A 19,139-nucleotide genomic window follows, 5' to 3' on the forward strand; every position below is an offset into this window, starting at 1 on the left:
AAAATAAACAGCAGTATAACAGATGTAAACACTGTCACTAACCACACCGATTTAGATGTCACAAGCATCACGTAAAACATGACGTGATTCACTAAGAAAAAGAGTCGGCTCGTAAGGACTACACTGGTTGTGCTGTGTTGTTTTGATTCCCTACAAAGAATAAATTCATTGGAGTCATTTGTTTGGAAATCTGTTGGACTTCATTGTTCCACTGTATATGGATAGATTTGATCTGCTAAAAAAATGGCTCAAAGTCATTCATTTGGGAATCGGACTACACTGGTCAACAACTCTTTAGAGTCATTTGCTCAGGAATCAGTCAGAATTCACCAGGCATGCTGTATGAATGGATTTGACTCACTAAAAAAGCAGCTCATAACAGTGATTAGTTCAAGAATCGGACACTGTTTGTACTGTATGGTTCTGATTCACTACATAAAACCAACTCAATTGAGTCAAAAGTTCAGGAATCAGTTGGACTACACTGCTTGCACTGTATGAATACATTTGATTTACTAATAAAACCATTCATAAAGGTCATTAAATTGGGAATCGGACAACAGTGGCCATTCTTTTTGTTTTTGATCCACTAAATAGAACAAACTTGTTAGAGCAATTTGATCAGGAATCATCTGAACTACACCAGTCACGCTGTACAGGTGGATTTGATTCACTTACAGTATAAGAATCATTAGTTTGTGAATTGAACTACACTATTTCCGCTGTATGATTCTGATTCACTACAAAGAACCAGCTTATTAGAGTTGTTTGTTCAGGAATCAGTTTCCTGATGCAACATTTGTGTTGCATGGACAGATCTGAGTTATCAAAAAAAAGAAAAGAAAAAAAGACTCATAAGTGTCATTCATTTGGGAATCGGACTACACTGATCATGCTCTATGCTTTTGATTCACAAAACAACCAACTCCTTAAAGGAACACTCCACTTTTTAGCATCTCTCTCAAAAATGGCCAAAGAGTTTCGATATTCTGTCGGTCTTAGTACACAATGTAACTACAGAAGAGTCAAGTTTTAAATAGGAAAAATATCGAAACTCTTTGGTCATTTTTGAGCGAGATGCTAACGGTCTAATCAGATTCAATGAACTATGCTAAGCTATGCTAAAAGTGGTACCGCCAGACCCGGAGATCGGCTGAATGGATTCGAAAACGGTAAAACTCAACTGTTTAACTCTAGGGGAGTTGGAAAATGAGCCTATTTTCAAAAAAAGTGGAGTGTTCCTTTAAGAGTCATTCATTGACTACACTAGTCACGCTGTATGGTTAAATCTGAATCACTAAAAAAGCAGTTTGTGCTGTATGGTTTTGAATCAATACAGAGTCATTAATTTGGGAATCATCAGGCTGTAAGTTTTGCTCTGTATTTTCAGAAGTGGTTTTACTGAGTAGTAGACCAGGAAACAATGTCATAGTATTTCAGTATGGTTTTCTGTCCACAATAATGGAAAATTACATGTGTGAGAACTGCTACAGGAACCAAACTTCATCTCACCTCAAGTGTCAATTCATTCTTTTCTCCGTCTCCAAATGGATCAGGCTGACTGACAACATCTTTGAGATATTCATCCACGAAATGCATAGTAGGGGCAAACTTTCTCTTCATCTCCTCTCTGGACGTGTCTCTGAACTCATAGTCATACCTGTGCACCAAATTTACATTCAGACAAGCCAAACAACACAAAGCACTCTTATAAATACAGCTATGTGATACGAGAAGCTACACTGGCAAAAAGTGGTTTCCATCTTACTCATTGACGGAGATCTTGGAGGGTATCTCGGTCCAGAGACGTGCATAGCGAACAGGCACCACGGCCTCCTGCGGGTCGCGGTCCACGTGCATGTGCAGCATTAGACGACAAAATGAGGCACGAAGGTTGTAAGGCAGGCAGTCATCAAACATGCAGCGCAGGATTAGATCCACCGGCAGCTGACAGGAAATCTGATTGATGGCCAGATACTGCCGGTCCAGGCACATTTTAGCAAAGAGATTGAGTTGACACCTGCAAGAGAATGGATAGGACACTTGACACAGCTGTATAAACATTCATAAGTACTCCAATTTAAAATGAATCAAGCAACCTGCCTAAAAATAAATAAATAAATAAATTAAATAAAAAATAAAATAAAATAGTTAAACTCACCTATAATAGGTGATGATGTCAACGTTCAATTTTTGTCCATTCTTGGCATCCTGAGCCAGGTGGCGGATAGACTTCCCATGAGGCTCTTTGTGGTTATCAATCCAGTACAGCCACACTTCTTCATCATCACCATCCTCCTGGATTAAAGATGACTCTAGGGACGTCTCTATGTGTGGGATCAGTCTAAAGAAACACAAGCCCCTGTCATATATCTTAACATAAAAAGCAAAATGACCTTGTCAATAGCTGTATACTGTTATTGCAGTTTAATCCAATTATTCTGAGTCATTGTTATACAGCTAATCTCAGGAGGCAGCACAGAGGAGCTCTCACTTGGTCTGGATAAGGATGTCTGCATTGATGGGGTTCAACATGAATTTGCAAATCAGCTCCTGAGTGACAGGAATGGCTGTTTTGTTGGAGACACAGAGGTCAGACAAATAATCCAGAAACCTGGGGGAAAATGCACAGAAACATCCTGTTAACTTTGAAACCACTTCTAACCAATGTGAAAATGGTACTTACAGTATATCAAATGCAAGAATCACATCTGAATGTTCACTACTGTTCAGAAGTTTGGGGTCAGTACATTTATTTTTAAAGAAATTAATACTTTTATTCAGCAAGGATGCATTAAATAAAGACCTTTACATTGTTACAAAAGTTTTCAAATAAAATTCAAATAAATGTGGTTCCTTTTTATGCATCACATTTTTGTTTAAAATAATTACAGTATATTAGAATGTCAAAGAGCTCTTAAAAAATCTCTAATTTGATCTCAATATAATTTGTTCCAAATTACAGAAATTAGTTTTCCTTAAAGATTCCATTACGATTCCTTTAGCACCTTCTGGCAGTAGTGATTATTTTCAAACATTAGAGTGGATGTCTAAGTATCTGGGTCAGACCTGGGCTCTCGGTTCCTGCGCAGAAGTTTGACAAACGTCTCAATCTCACGCGCGGTGATGTGCTTCTCTAACAGTTTGCGGTTGTTGTGCAGAAGAGCAGTGATTGTGTCTTCGGCCAGGATTTCATAGCCAATCTGAGCCTGCATGATTGAAAAATTCTTGGCTATGTACTCCTGTGATAAAGAGGACACATGTATTAGTCTCATACATTGATTGATTAATTGGAGTTGATCATTGAAGATGTTCCTTGCCTGATTCTTGCGGTAGTCTTGTTGGGAATGGCGCAGGATTCTGTAACACAGCTGTAGCATGTACTTGAATGCAGAGTTGCGCTGCTCGCCCAAATCTTCCAGCTTCGGCATTGGCGAGTCTTTAACCTCTGAAAACGGGGCTTTAAGAATTCCAAAGATCTGCAAACATAAATATTACAGTCAGAAATCTGACATGGAATCGATGATTCTTAAAGAATCAACTTACTGTGAGTTCACGGTTTAAACAAACCTGTGCCAGGATGTTTTGCTCTCTCATGAGTTTCTGCCTCTCTCTGTTGGGGTTCGAGATGACCACAGCCAGCACGTCCTGCCCGTTGTTTGGCACTTCGCACACAAAGAAGACCAGATCCTCCAACAGCTTAATAGTAAACCTGAACATAAAAATGTAAGAATCCACAAAATTGGAAGTTTCATGTGCAGATTTCGCTCATGTTCAAGTTGGTCAGTAGAAATCGCTGCACTGACCAACAGAAAAGATGCTTGGTTGGACACATACATAGAGACATACATCTCTACACTCTTAAAAATAAAGGTTTTTGCAGTGATACCATGCATAGACGAACCATTCTGGGTTACCCAAAGAACATTTCAGCGAACAGTTCTTAAAAGAACTAATCTTTTTCCACTATAAATAACCTTCTGGGCAGTGGAAAGTTTCCATGGATGTTAAAGGTTCTTCATGGAAACATGCCAATAAAGAACCTTTATTTTTAAGAGTGCATGCTATTGACAATGGACCTGTTTTTGCTAATGTGCAAAGAAAAGGTCCATTGTGACCACACAATGAAGGCTAATGTGACCAGACCTTTACACATTCAAAGGCCTCTAATAAGTATGACATTACCTGCGTTCATTTGCTGCTGCGAAATTGCTGATACCCAATATACGCACAAACGACTCCAGAACCTTGTTGGCGTCATTGGCAAAGTCCAAGTCTCTGACCTCTGACAGGGGGACAGAATTAATGGAGAACGCCTCCTTGTCCTCCTTCATGTGGCAGGTGCCGATCTGTACGAATAAAGAGAGAAATGACATGAGCTTTCATTGACAAGGATAATTTTTTTCAGATAAAAATGGAAGGAAATAAACAACCTTGAGCATAACGGGCCGTTCTTCCTCAACATCAATGGGAATGTTAGTACTGGTCACCCAGGTGTTTGTGCACAAGTTCCTGAGTCTCACATATGAGTTCCTGAATAAAGAAGGTACATATTTTCAAGGGATCGAACTTGCTGTTGTTAGCGTCATTCTTTGATGTCTGAGCTACAGGAAATACCAAACAGTACACGCAGCATAGTATGGACTCCTATTCCATCGATAGCACTTGAAAAAAACACCTAACCTAGACAAATGGTTTCGTAAGTACATTTTAAAATCCAAAAGGTTGCTCTAAAAGGCTTTGTGAGCACTTGTTCTACAAACCTGTACTGCTACTTTTTCACACCTACATCTCTTAGCTTGCACTTCTAGCCAAATTTGGAAGTTTGCATTGCTTCTGTAAGAAGCAATTGCTTCCTTGTACCAATAAAGGTGTTTGCTAAACAAATAAATGCAAATTTAAATGTAAATCCATTGTGAAACTGTTTTCCATTCTAAGAGGGTTTTCATGGATGAAAGTTATTTTGGTGTACAGGAACTAACCTGGGAACCAGGCAGTCTGCCCGCTGTAATGTAGTGGCATCCAATTCAAAGAGAGAGGCGATGTCATTGCCATGGGGCACTGCAACAAGGGTGTAGGGGATCTTGTCAGCCTGCCACTTCTTTTTAGAGTACAATGAGTCTGTGTTCGTCTGATGTTTGCACAGAGAGACAGAGGAAGGTCACATTGGTGTGTAAAGAGCCACATAAGACAATGCAAGTACACTGAATCTGCACGTATAGGTAACTATATGAATTTTTTTTTTTTTTATTGTTATTTTCTACAGTGTTTTCATTATTTTTTACATGAAAAAAATTTAGGGTGAGGGACCTCAAACCAGGGTTATTATAGTTAACTAAACGTAAAACCATTAAAAAACATTTTTGTAATAAAATAAATGTTAACTGAATTAAAATAAATAAAAAACTATACTATATACTGTATACTAATATATATATATATATATATATATATATATATATATAAAAAATAATAATAATAAATAAATAAAATAAAATAAATAAAATAAAATAATCTCAATGATACTAGCACTGCCTCAGACTGATCCCACTGCATAAATTAAAAATAAATAAAATAAAATAAAATAAAATAAAATAAATGTATAGTTATGCAATTCCAATGGAATTCTATGGGGCAAAGCATTTAAAAGCAGAAATGTGCAACTCTTATTTTTGTTAAAACATGACAGGATTTCACTATAACACACAACACTAACCTCATGTTAAAATGGACAATGTTTATGTCTTGTGGCTATACTTCCATAAACGTGTATTTCCAGTGCAAAATCTTGCACTATATAGTTCCATTGTAAGTGCACTACTGTAAACACATTTGTGCTTGTTTTTAAAAACTGAGGAATGAGTGGGAATAATTTTCAGTATTGATCGACAGCACTGAACCTGGAATTCCTATAATGGAAATCCAGAGAAAAACCCAGAGGTCATCTACAGTGAGAAAATTATGCAGGACTGCATCTGTGGCACAGACTGTTTTGATGGAGGGCTATTTGGAGAGCAGCATTATAAATTCTCCTCTGCTCTGACTCTCTGCAGCTCCTCTGACTCACTCCTCCACGGAAGCAGACAGCACGTCTGCCTGACTCTCACGGGGCACCCCCAGATTCAGACATTATGTAAGGAGCCCCCTCTGTGCGTGTGTGCGAGTGTGTTTGTCTGTGAGGCTGCTGAAGCAGAATGCTAATACAGCGGAAAGGTGCAGTGCGTGATGCAGGCTGAAGAAAAAAATCTCCGGAGAGTAGGAGGACGAGAGTTGTGCGAGTCTGTCTGTTGCAGCGTGAAAGAAGGAAGGGAGAGAAACGGATTACGTAATAGTGAAGTTGTGCAGGAGAATTGGGCTGAGCCGCAGTGCTGTGTAGCCGAGGCAGAACGGGTTCTGTTCGCTTAAGCAGAGCGAGTCAGAAGCAAAACTTCATCTAAAGTTTAACACAATCAACAAATGTGTTTCTTCTCTTTGTTAGGGCTGGTTTTCGCTTTAATACTTTAAAGTCTCGCATCAATGTTTTATCATTCGCTAGGTCCAGGACATGAGTCTGCAAACTTGTGTTACACTTTCTGCTGCGATTGTGAGGGGAAAAAAATGTGTGGAATTCTGGTGAATGGGAAAAGCAACTTCTGTGGAACTCTGCAGAGCTTTCTGTGAAATTCCTTGCAGTCCTAGTTCTATTATGTAGGCTGGCATCCATGTGAGGTATGACTTACCTCATTTTTGGTGCTGATACTGTCTGTTCGATCTTTAAAATCAGGATTCACCTGAAACAGAGCCAGAAGTGTTTATAAAGGCCTTACGGCATACACACACAGACAAAGGCAGATTCTTTCAGCATTTTTATTTTGGACAATAAGCCCTCTGTCTGCCCGGTGCACAGTGGATGACTGTGACTGATTCTATACCACTGTGACAATAACATTGAGAAGACTGCCACCTGCAGCCCATCTTCTGCACTCTCACAACTATAAAATATAAGAAACCCCACCAGAATAACATTTTATTACTCAGAGGTTAATCTTTTATAGTTTAAGAGAATTAAATGGAGTTCTCATATACGTACACTGCCGTTCAAAAGTTTGGGTCGAAAAGATTTTTTTTTTTTTTTTTTACCAAGCCTTCATTTATTTGAACAAAAACACACACAAAAACAGCAATATTGTGATATAAAAGAACTTATTTCTATTTTAATATATTTTAAAATGTAATTCATTCCTGCCACAGAGATATATTTTTTCAGGAATATTTGATGAATAGTAAGTTCAAAAGAATGACATTTATTTGAAAAAAAAAATTTAAATTTAAAAAATTTATTTTGTAACATTATAAATGTCTTTACTGTCACTTTTGATCAAATTAATGCGCCTTTACTGAATAAAAGTGTTAATTTCTTACAAAAAAAATCTTTCTGACCCCAAACTTTTGAACAGTATAGTATGTCACATAAGTATTAATAATAATAATAATAATAATACATTGTATTTATTATGTGCTTTACTTAAACCCAAAGCGCTACAACAAGTACAGTACAAAATACATCCATAAAAGCAAAAAAAAAAATATATATATTAAGATGTTTTTCAGGTATGAGACTATTGTTGACATACAGTAAAAATACAGACCTATAAAATGAATTGGAATATTATCATATCTCAGATTGGTCTTGGGAGAATTTAATGAGAAATATATGTCCTCAATCTCCTTGATGTCTGTAATAAACAATATAGATCTAACAGAGAACTTCTAATACATTCTGACATTCTTCAAGTATCTGTGGGCCTGTTTACACCTGGTCACTTCATGCGCGTTTACTAATCAGATAGCTATCCGTTTTGTTAAATCTCTTCCATTTACACGTGACCACATAAATGTGTCTCCTCAAAACTAATATAAATCCGATCAATTCCCATGTTATAAGCAAATTTAACAGAATTCACATTAACGAAAGCTACCGATTTATTTATCATCAGCTAATTTCAAGATCAAAGATCGCAATAGGAGAGAGAGTGCGGCATCAGTACTGGCAAGATAATTTAGTCACACTACTTTTAATAAAGTTGATTGTGTGTGGAGCTTCAGGATGTGACGGTGAACTTTCAGTTTTATTTCTGGCATGCTCTCATATGTTTATTTATTTTTTTTACTATTTTGGAAGGAGTAAAATGTACATATGTGGCTCCAACAACCAGATGCATTTATACTTGTCCAGTTTGATCTGGAATGAGTCTCAAACCACATCCTAAAGTGGTTCGAGTAATCGGATTTAAGTATGTCTCGAATGTGTTTCTGAGGGCATTTACACCTGGTCTTTTCACGATCGGATAGCTATGCGTTCAGAGAAATCATATGAAGTGACCAGGTCTAAACAGGCCTATTATTCAGATACTGTTACTTCAGGGTCAGTAGAGTAAATACAGCTAAAGTGGCGGGCTGGTGAGTTTACCGCTCTAGGAAAATCTTCATATGCAGCATGCAAACAAGTGTAAACCACAGGCAGTCACACAAACCACACCATATACTAAACAGCTCTTTAAAAAAGAAAACAGGATCAGTTTCGGGGAAGGACCAAACAACGTAGATGGAATGTGTACCTCGGCCGCAAGGTAGTTTCCTGTAGCGAGGTGTTTGAAACGAAACAGGCTGTTCCACTGACCGGCTCCTCCTCTGCAGGGGTCATAGTGGACAACCTGAAACACACGGGACAGGATTAGAGACTAGATTCATCCTGTACAGGATGATATTGACAAAACTTTAATTATGAATAGATAAGAACATACACTATGGTTCAAATGTTTGGGGTAATTGTAAAGAAATTTATACTGTACTTTTATTCAGCAAAGACACATAAAATTGATCAACTATGACAGTTTTAAGACATTGTTACAAATAAAAATATGTTCTGAAAAAAGTATCATGGTTTCCACAAAATTATTAAGCTGCACAACTGTTTTCAACATTGATAATAATAAGAATGTGACACTGAAGACTGGAGAAATGATGCTGAAAATTCAGCTTTGTCATCACAGGAATAAATGACATTTTAAAATAGAAAACAGTTATTCTAATTTGTAATATTATTTCACAATATTACTGTTTTTACTGTATTTTGACCAAATAAATGCAGCCTTGGTGAGGTACAAGATTTCTTTCAAAAACATCTTACTGACCCCAAATTTTTAAACAGTAGTATATATCCCATTCATAAACCATAAAATGTTATGATACATTTTACTTAATTACACATTGAGAATTTTTTGGTTTTTTTTTAGTAAAACTAAACTGAAGAACAAAAAGGAAAATACTTTTATTTCATCATACAGATCTATACCTCCACTTCCCAGAGTGCTTTTGAACTTGTGGCGGAGGTTGCTGATTGGCGCAGAGTGGTCCGTAAGAAGACATACTGCTGCTTCTTGTACTCATCACAAGTAAGAAACTTTTCTTGCTCAGCATGAAACAACCTCACCACATCCCCCTGAGTGAATCAAAGTGAGAGACCCACATGGTTACAGAGAGATTATAAACCACGGTCAATACACAAACATAAATCAAATCATCAATAATCACATAACTAACAAACCGCAAAAAAAGACTCACCCCTTTTAACACATCATCTCTGTATTCACTGAATTTCATGAAGAGAGTGACCTTCCAACTGGTGTTGCAGTTCAAAGCGTTAACCTGTCAGAACGGAAATGTAAAACACACATTGAATTTCCATTACTTTTTCATGACCTTTCTAGTTGTTTGTGGTTACTGGATAAAGTCATTTCGATTCAGAGTTTGTAAACTGATGACAGATTCACTGACTCAAAAGAACAAATCATACTCATAAATCATACATTTCTATAGCCTGGATTCCTGAACTTCCCTAATATTTTTAGGTTTTCCAGGTAATTAATACAATGCATCAGAACCTGTGCCTCATCATGTGATCTCATTAACAGCACTTCTGAGAACACATCTGGTGACCAGAGATGGTGATATTATTGAGAGATATGAGGGTCCGTGCTACCATTGGAGAAAGCGTAACGGCTAACTTGGATCACATGTGCCTTGATAACCAATCACATTACAGCCTTGACGTCATTGAATTCCGTTCAGAGTTGTGCGACAGTCAATCACCTTTTGCAGGTACCACAGAAATGAAAGAGAAGTGCCATAAACTGAATCATAACTGTCGCACAATTGTCCGTGACTTCTTATAAAACAGCTTTTTTTTTTTCAGTGTAAACTCTAAAACTAGATCAATCCAAAACAAATGTTTAAGGATTCATTAAATGATAAGCTATTTCCTCACAAAAGTGGTTTATTGAGCGTAGTGAAGCCTCTCCTCCATTGACATCCATAAAAAAAAAAAACGGCCTCTTGTCTCCTTCCCTGCGTACCACAGCGTTAGAATGCATTATGATTTTTTTGGCTCAGGTTGCAAGGTTTCAAAGTTTTCAAGGCTTTGGCCTTACCTCTTTGCAGCCACGGTTATCCAGGAGTTCGATGTTGCTGGCATGAAGAGGCTGCCCTGCGTTTACAGGCATTAGAACCACTTTATCTCCAACCACCACCTACAAACATATACACACACAAAAATAACACTGCATTCCACATCAACCGTTTCTGTTGTTGCTCCTTTTCAGCAATAAAGCAAACAAAATGAGATCACATCCTGTGACATGCATAGTTTGGAAATTGGTGTTTTACAGACATTTATACTTGACCCCATGAAACTGGAATTTTGTGGCTTTCAGTCAGTGGTGTAAAGTATTTGAGTAAATGTACTGTAATTAGTTACTGTACTTAAGTATCTTTTTGTTTCCTAAAAACATATAATACCAAGGCACTCGAAAAAATATAAAAAGCCTTTATTCAATCATGGCTTTGGCATTTCCCTAGGCATTTAGGCAAATGCCTAAGCCATGACTGAATAAAGGCTTTTATATGAAAGGTTTTAACTATCCCTTCACCCAAAGAGCACTGGGATAAGGATTCTACACCCCACGCAGCACTTTTTGCATTCCTTGTTTTATCTTTTTGGTTACTTTGTAGTTTTACTGAGTATCAAAGAATTTTTTTACCCTCTACCTGACTACGTTTTTTTTTTTTAAATTAGTATGTACTCTTTACTCCAATACATTTGTGATGATTAATGCATTTAGCATGAAACCTAACTTTTTCTGCAGGAGTTTATTTCCGCTACAAAAAAAAGTAATATCGCCATCTACAAGGCACTGAAGGTACTACATCTTATGCGTTTTGCCCTTACTCACACAAACTTGTCAACAAGGCTACACTCTAAAAAAAAATCTGTAAAAATAGGGCCCAATGTACTGTATTAATTTAACAGAATTTTCCGTATTTATTTTATTTTTTTTTTACAGGTGTACAGGTTCACAGAAATGTCCGTAAAATTACTGGATAATGTCCAGGAAATGAGCTGCCAGTATTTTCTGTTATTTTACGGATTTATGTGAGTGCATTAGCAGGTAGACGCTGAATCACAGGTGTTTCATACAGTATATGAGATGAGGACATGACCTCAGCCGGTGATGAGGCCGAAACCAGCACGTCCAGTGCAAGTAGGCTTTGAAAATTTTATTTTAATTAACATTGTTTTATTTTTCTGTTATATTGATGAGACCTTTTTGAAGGATATTGGTTTTCTTTTGCCCTTTTTAAGCACTTGAGCTTAACATGAGTGTTTGTAGACGTTTAAGAGGCTGTTGAGTCAACCTTGATTTATTGCAATATTGAGGTGTTCAGTTTTATTTTGATTTTAGAAAAACACAAATCAACTGTTTTTCACTGGCATGTCTCTTAGGTGTTGAGGACTAGTGTATCTTTGAGCCTACATTCAGCATGAGTAAAACACTTAAGTACTATTAAAATAAGATACTCTAAGACTTTTACTCAAGTCATATAGGAATTGGTGACTTGTAACTTGTAATGGAGTCATTTTCATTGTACTTTTACTTCAGCTACTCTTTACACCTCTGTTTTCAGTCCATGTCTGTTATCCTGCCTGCTAGTCTATTTCTACAAGTTGACATAGGTAACTTTTAGCAGATGTTCACATTTACAGTCTTTCTCTTCTGGGACAATGGATTAGAAATACTGATGATTCATGTATGAAAATGTATACACACATGTTTGTCCAATAAAATCTCTAGAATAAGAATATCATTCTCCCTAATACCATTAGCCACCAGCTACAGTAACATGATTAGTAAGATCCATATCACGATTCATGGCTGTAAAACAAACTAACTAAAGGCCATTGGCTATTAAGAAGAAAATATATTATGTCACATGGGAAAGAAAACTGCATTTGTCAAGCCATTTCATGGGGTCTTTAAAGTGCAGATACTAACATGAAATAAGAGCACTAAATATTCAACAGAATAGAGAACTTGTTTACACACACACACACACACACACAAACACACACACAAATATAATATCCATAGCATGCTGCAAGAGGCAGTGTACACAGTTTGTAAAGAACATGTCAGTGAAGTGTGTTATTTAGCACTCTCTTCCTTTCTATACACAACATAATACCATATGTTGTGTATAGAATGACCTGAAACTGTTGGGCACTATTTAATAATCCTATATAGATTTGGATACCAGTTACATACTAGACCTGATAGTATCTGGATACTATTTAATAAATCAGGCTTGAAAGAAAAAAAGAAAAAAAGTCATTAACAACTTTGTAAGAACACGGTTCTGTAACAGGCTGTTAGGGTTGCATGTTACATGCGTGTCAGCATGCTGCATACTTCTCTGTGTACACACATACACACACTCACATGCATGCTGCAAACAGATTATATACCTTCATGATTCAGTTGCTGAGATGAAAACAAGAGGAGAAACCAGATGAGTTAAGACAATAAGATGTTAATATTATGAGAGGTGATTAGCTTTTTAAAATGGGTAAATGACCCATAAATCACTGCTGCACTCATTAATTTCTTAATTTCTACTTCAATGTTTAAAAAAAAAGAGAGAGAAAAAACATGATAAACATCAAAACCTAAACACAGTGATTGTTTCTGATGGGTTTGTTGTGTAAGTGGAGCAATGCCTACATTGTCTCCTTCACTCCGTAGCTTCCAGAAAGGCTGGATGTAGAACCAGGAGCCCTCATTTCCCGAAGGGTCCAGAGAGACACGCATGGCGTTCTTCTCCAGCAGGGCCGGCAGACGCTTATTCACTGTCAGGTACTTATTACTTTTAATATGGAGAAGCTGAAAATGTAAGGATAGTGTATTAAAAATACTGTAACATATGCATACCGTTCAAAAGTTTGTGTTCAGTAGGATCAGTTACCACAAAAATATTAAGCAGCACATTTGTTTTCGACATTGATAATAATAATAATAATAATAATGTTTCTTGAGCACCAAATCAGCATATTAGAATGATTTCTGAAGGATCATGTGACACTGAAGACTAGAGTAATGATGCTGAAAATTCAGCTTTGCCATCACAGGAATAAATTACATTTATTTTATTTATTTTTTTTAACACAATATTACTGCTTTTACTGTATTTTTTTAATCAAATAAATGCAGCCTTGGTGAGCATAAGAAACATGAAAAAAAAAAATACTAAAATAAAATGTACCAACCCCAAACTTCTGAACAGTCATATAAGTTAATACAGTATGGATTTAGAAAGTGTAAGTGGGAGTGATATGGATGTAGACACAATGTAAGTGGGAGACTCTTGGCTAAAATAAGCTGCAACACAGACCAGACATTATTTAGCAGTAAAAAGTCTGGCTATGTGAGACTATAATCGGACAATAAACTCAAAGTAAAACACAAGGCCACAGACACATGCATTTAGCTCCATAATCATGACTTCATAAGTCATTAGCCTTGAAAGCAACTGCAGAAGTCAAACGAAGGGACCCTTTGGGTCAAATAAGTTTGGTAAAATGTCTGAAACCATGGCTTTGGTGAAAGCTCACAGAAACACTTAGATTAAAGTGACAAATCAAACAGGCCATTCTTTCTATTGGTTTTGGAGCCGTATATCACCCACGCTGTCAAACGCCTTTTTGGCCCTTGAGCAGTGCACTAGCAGCCTTGGCAACAGTGTGAAAACAAACAGAACGTTCTCGATGTCCAGCCAAAAGTGTAAAAAAACAAACATTTGTTGATAAGAAGAGGGAAGCTTGACTATACCTGTATAACCCGACTGTATTTGACAACCTCTCCCAGCAGTTTCTTGTTCTCAGTATCATTTTGTTTCTGCTCCAGTTCCGCAGCATGCTGAAAAATGCAGTAGGAAGGACAGCAAACTATAATTAGCAATGCCTAAATGCCAAGAAGTAGAATTCTATTGCATAATCAGTGACTTTAAAGAACTAAGATGCATATCTACTGTCTGCAGCCTGTTATAAGGGTACCTGTAATTTCTTGAAGAGATCTGCCTGTGTGTTGTTCCCATGTTTCCCCTGTTTTGCTTTCCAGAACTGTCTCTGTGCAGAGTACCTATTCATTGGACACACCTTGAAGAGACAATCTAGACAACAGAAAGAAAAATTATTCTACTAGCTGCTGAGGATTTCTTTATACACATGATGTGTCTCACAAATATATAGAATCAATCGATCCAATCCTTTTTTCGACATGCTATGCTTTTGAGTAAATAAAAGGGCAGCACTGCCAAACACAAGTATGTCATTTTACTCTAGAAAACCAAATAAATGTATGATTTCCTTTTGAGGCAAACAAAATAGTTCAGTGAAGACAAACTCAAATACACTTCCTCAAACGTCCTTTTTGGCAAAGTGACAACTGAATAAACCCAACAAAGTCGAAGTGTATTTGCTAATGGAGCAAAGAACATGTATTATAGAGCAAGCAGTGCAGAATGTCAGAAAGACATTTAGGGAGCCACCAAATTGTGTCTATTCCAAAAAATTTTTTGGGATAAATTCAAATATAAATGGTAAAGTCTGATTTAAAAAAAGACTTAAAGGAGACCTATTATGCAAAATTCACTTTTATAAGGTGTTTTAACACCGATGAGTGTCCACAGTGTGTGGTAAACAACCAGCCTATAATGGTAAAAATCCACTCACTCTTTTTTTAATAATTCCCATAAATCAGAAGCAGTCTCTTCAAACGAGATTCAGACTCTCCCCTACGATGACGTCATGGTGGACAGAGTCCATCATTTCTGTATCTTCACTGTAGCAGCTGGAGTGTAACAATGTCTACGCCAAAAAGGCACTACAAGTGTTGTGTTTTGGGATGTACCAATAAACTTGTGAAAAGAGACTCCCGCCATCTGAATAACTGAGGACATAGTGGTTAAATTTCATTTTTGAAGGAAATTTCCAGAAGAAAGTAGGTAAAGTCTTGTACATTTGCGCCAATCATTTTACTCCGGACTGCTTTACAAACAAGGGTCTGTTCAATGCTGGATTTTCACAAAGGTCGATTCTGAAAGATGGGTCAATACCAACGCTTCATGCTCAAACTTCATATCCAGAACTGATGCTGCCATCACATGCTATCGGAATTATTGTAAAGAGTTTCCTAGTTAAAAATTGCACATGAACGCCCTTTCTGACATTTTTGGTGCGTGAGATTGTCCTATTTTGTTGTTGCTGGTATGCCAGAGCATGAGTTCTTGAAACTCCACCCTCTTCTGGAAAGGGGGCCGGGAGCAACAGCTCATTTGCATTTAAAGGGACACCCTCAAAAACGGAGCATTTTTGCTCATGCCCAAAAAGTGGCAAATTTAACGTTATGATAAATTATCTGTGGGGTATTTTGAGCTAAAACTTTACATACACACTCTGGTGACACCAGAGACTTATTTTACATCTTGTAAAAACAGACATAATAGGTCCCCTTTAAAGAAACATTTTATACAGAATAAGATCTCTCACTTGGATTTATATACATACTCCTTAACATTGAAATTACACGAACCACCACATAAAGGTCCAGTCTCATTTATCATTGGCCAAGAAATTTTTGCAGGCGAAATCCAGTCATTGTAAGAGAATACGCACAATTTCAGACTGTGTGGTTAAGGCGAAAATTCCCCCACAGATTTCGCAACAGGTTGACGAGTTTCAGCGCGTTGACCAACAGAAAGCTACTTGGTTTGAAAGTGACTTTTACGCATAAAGTGAGATTTACACATCACTACACTGTTGACAATAGACCTTTTTGCCTGCAAAAATTTTCCTGAAATTACGCTAAGGTGAAGACAGCTTCTTTGATATCCGAGGGGCTGATTTTTATTAAAAAATTACAAATTTTAAATTTTTGTTATATAGAACTCTCATTAAAAGGACATTTTACCCTTATTATAATTTTTGGGTAAACTATTACTAAGAAAAATCATCACATAGATTAAAAAAGTGCAAGTTATCACATGGCCGTTGCATTCAAATGTACAGGAAGCTTGTATTGACTTGTATTGAGCCTCCCTTTGGAGCTAGTGTTTCAACAAAGCCCTCCAGCACAAGAGGAAAATAAGAGTTTATAGTTGGTGCTATTCGGATTCTTGTAAACTCTTCCAAATTGCACTTGAGGAACAACACTGTTTACCCACCTCAGCTTACAATTGTAGTCATTAGGCAACAGCCAGGCACCCTACTGAGATCTCACTATAAAGCTAAAGACGTGGGGTGCTGACAGACTGCATGGCCTTGGCAAGAGCAAAGATTCAGTGTGTAGGAGGCTGTTACTGCTCAAGGGCCGAGTAATTAATCAGTGGCTGAGCAGGTGTTAAGAAACACACACACAGGAAGCTACAGCTACATATTTATATTGTTTGGTGTTGGGATTTCTTTTTCCTGACACTTTTATGAGTACACTGCATTGTAATCCCTGCACAGATGTCACCCTAATAATTAAAGAATAAAGCTCTGATTTCAGAAATAATTAAATTAGCTTCAATGTTGTTTCAAAGTTGCAACCCCAACACTGATATATCCTTCTTCTAGAACTGATATAATCCTTCTACTCCTTCTAGAACCTTAAGATCACGTCTTTGTCCAACTAACTGTCCAATAGAGTCAAACTAGAGTCACACTTAGGTCAGCCTCGGATGTTTTTTTAAATGTGCTTTTTAAAGTAACATGAATTGACTGATTGATATATCCATTATAACAGCCCATTGGCTAATAATGGTGCTAATACGTTAGCCTTGTTCCATTTACTGCGATGAATGCTGTCAAAATGACTCACCTCTGAATTTTTTTGGTGGGTTTGTAAGATCCCCAGCCTCAGGCTGCACCACACATCTGTCATCCACCAACCTGAGGGGAAAAATATGACAACTCTTTAGTATTTATATACTGAATGATTAATTTCAAAGATTTCCTTAAAAAAGAAAATTACTAACAAAACTACATAGAAATTCATAGAATTGGCAACATTTTTTCTAAGATAATTTTCTTTGTTCAGACAAGCAGCAATCAGATTTTTTGAAAACATGGGTTGACCCTTGACCCTACAGAGGATAAGCGGTTTGGGGAATGGATGTATATACGGTTTGAAATCATATTTTCTTAGAATGTGGTTTTTTTTTTTTTTTCCTCTCATCATTTAGGTGCTTATACCATTCAAAAGTTTGGGATCAGTACATTTACATTTTTTTTTTCAAGAAATTAATACATTTATTTATCAAGGACACATTCAATTGATCAAAAGTGACAGTAAAAATTATAGCTGCACGATTCTGAATAAATGAGAATAATGTTTTTTTTTGTTTGTGCGATTCTCCCACAATTCTAAATAGACTACTAAACAAAATAACGTAATTTACTAGATGGTCTAACAAAAAGTTAATTGCTGCACTTCATTTGAATCAATTATTTTTGTAAAAAATGTGTTCGAATAAATGATTCATTAACCCACTCATAAAGACTACGCTTATTTCATTACTGGATGAAACGGCATCTCTTGAATGAATGATTCAAAGAAATACATTTTTTAAGTCACTTGTCGCCACCTACCGGTGTAACGATGTAATTGATACAATCTTCATTTTCAAAAGAAGATTTCTTTGAACTTTGACTACTGTAGACATCAGTGTTTATATATCCGAACTATAAACTTTTATCCCAGTACTTCTGTGATAATTTGAATTACTGTAACACAGAAATAATGATACTGTGTCGTTGAAAAGACTGTTTCAATACTATACATGACAACATGCTCTCTCTGGGTCAGCGGCAATGCCAACGTGCAGCTCCATTAAAGATATTTATAATGATACAAAAGATTCGAAATGCTGTTCTTTAGAAATTTCTATTCATCAAAGAATCCTGAAAATAATGTACAAATTTCAACAAAAACATTAAGCAACACAACTGTTTTCAGCAATGATAATAAGAAATATTTCTTGAGCACCAAATCAGAATATTAGAATGATTTCTAAAGGATCATGTGACACTGAAGACTGGAGTAATGATGCTGAAAATTCAGCTTTGCCATCACAGGAATAAATTTCACTTTAAAATATGTTAAAACAGAAAACAGTTATTTTACATTGTAATAATATTTCAATACAATATCAAAGAAATGCAGCCTTGGTGAGTGTAAAATACTTGTTTCAAAAACATAAAAAAAAAATTACCAACCCCAATCTTTGTGTTATACTGTCTGAAGCTAATGTCGGTTTCTAAATGCACTAATTTGTGCTCACTCTTTCCTTATATAATTAACTAAGACATTCACTATGTTTGAACACTGGAAAAAACAGTTCTCTGAGGCATCTTGTTCAGCATGGCATGTCATGGCTATGTTATGTTAGAGATGAGGCAAAATTTCCATCAGATATTTAAAAAAATGGATCAGATTACATTACCTGTAAAATGAAAGTGCAGAAAATCAGTCCAAAAGATCAGATTTGAAAACCAAGTCAGATTTGCGTTCAGTCAGTTCAAACATTGTCAATAATCCGTTTCCAAACATGGGCACTATACCATGGCAGATGTAAAGCAGCAAATTAGTCCAGCAACATTTAGTGAAGTCCCGCTGTGGACACTGACTGGTCTAACAGAGATTGTCAAAAATGTTTCAATGCTCATTAGTGCCACTGCCATGCATCAAATCAAAGAGTGGAAGTTTGTAAGATACTCAGTGGATTCA

General features: G+C 36.6%; 1 protein-coding gene across 1 annotated transcript in view; it reads right to left on the reverse strand.

The window, feature by feature from the left end:
- itpr2 (inositol 1,4,5-trisphosphate receptor, type 2) overlaps positions 1-19,139 on the reverse strand; it is a 92,537-nt gene that overhangs the window by 64,121 nt on the left and 9,277 nt on the right. Inside the window, exons 2-20 of the mRNA XM_051869822.1 lie at positions 17,232-17,302; positions 14,426-14,541; positions 14,202-14,288; positions 13,098-13,256; positions 10,470-10,568; positions 9,604-9,687; positions 9,335-9,481; positions 8,598-8,693; positions 6,720-6,770; positions 4,983-5,131; positions 4,434-4,533; positions 4,186-4,349; positions 3,571-3,712; positions 3,321-3,479; positions 3,070-3,242; positions 2,495-2,614; positions 2,162-2,344; positions 1,769-2,020; positions 1,513-1,660 (exon numbers count right to left, since the gene is read on the reverse strand). Of these exons, the coding sequence (XP_051725782.1) occupies positions 1,513-1,660; positions 1,769-2,020; positions 2,162-2,344; positions 2,495-2,614; positions 3,070-3,242; positions 3,321-3,479; positions 3,571-3,712; positions 4,186-4,349; positions 4,434-4,533; positions 4,983-5,131; positions 6,720-6,770; positions 8,598-8,693; positions 9,335-9,481; positions 9,604-9,687; positions 10,470-10,568; positions 13,098-13,256; positions 14,202-14,288; positions 14,426-14,541; positions 17,232-17,302 (2,500 nt within the window). The remainder of the gene's footprint in view (positions 1-1,512; positions 1,661-1,768; positions 2,021-2,161; positions 2,345-2,494; positions 2,615-3,069; positions 3,243-3,320; positions 3,480-3,570; positions 3,713-4,185; positions 4,350-4,433; positions 4,534-4,982; positions 5,132-6,719; positions 6,771-8,597; positions 8,694-9,334; positions 9,482-9,603; positions 9,688-10,469; positions 10,569-13,097; positions 13,257-14,201; positions 14,289-14,425; positions 14,542-17,231; positions 17,303-19,139) is intronic.

Source organism: Ctenopharyngodon idella, chromosome 18 (genome assembly GCF_019924925.1).
Source record: "Ctenopharyngodon idella isolate HZGC_01 chromosome 18, HZGC01, whole genome shotgun sequence".
Lineage (NCBI taxonomy): Eukaryota > Metazoa > Chordata > Actinopteri > Cypriniformes > Xenocyprididae > Ctenopharyngodon > Ctenopharyngodon idella.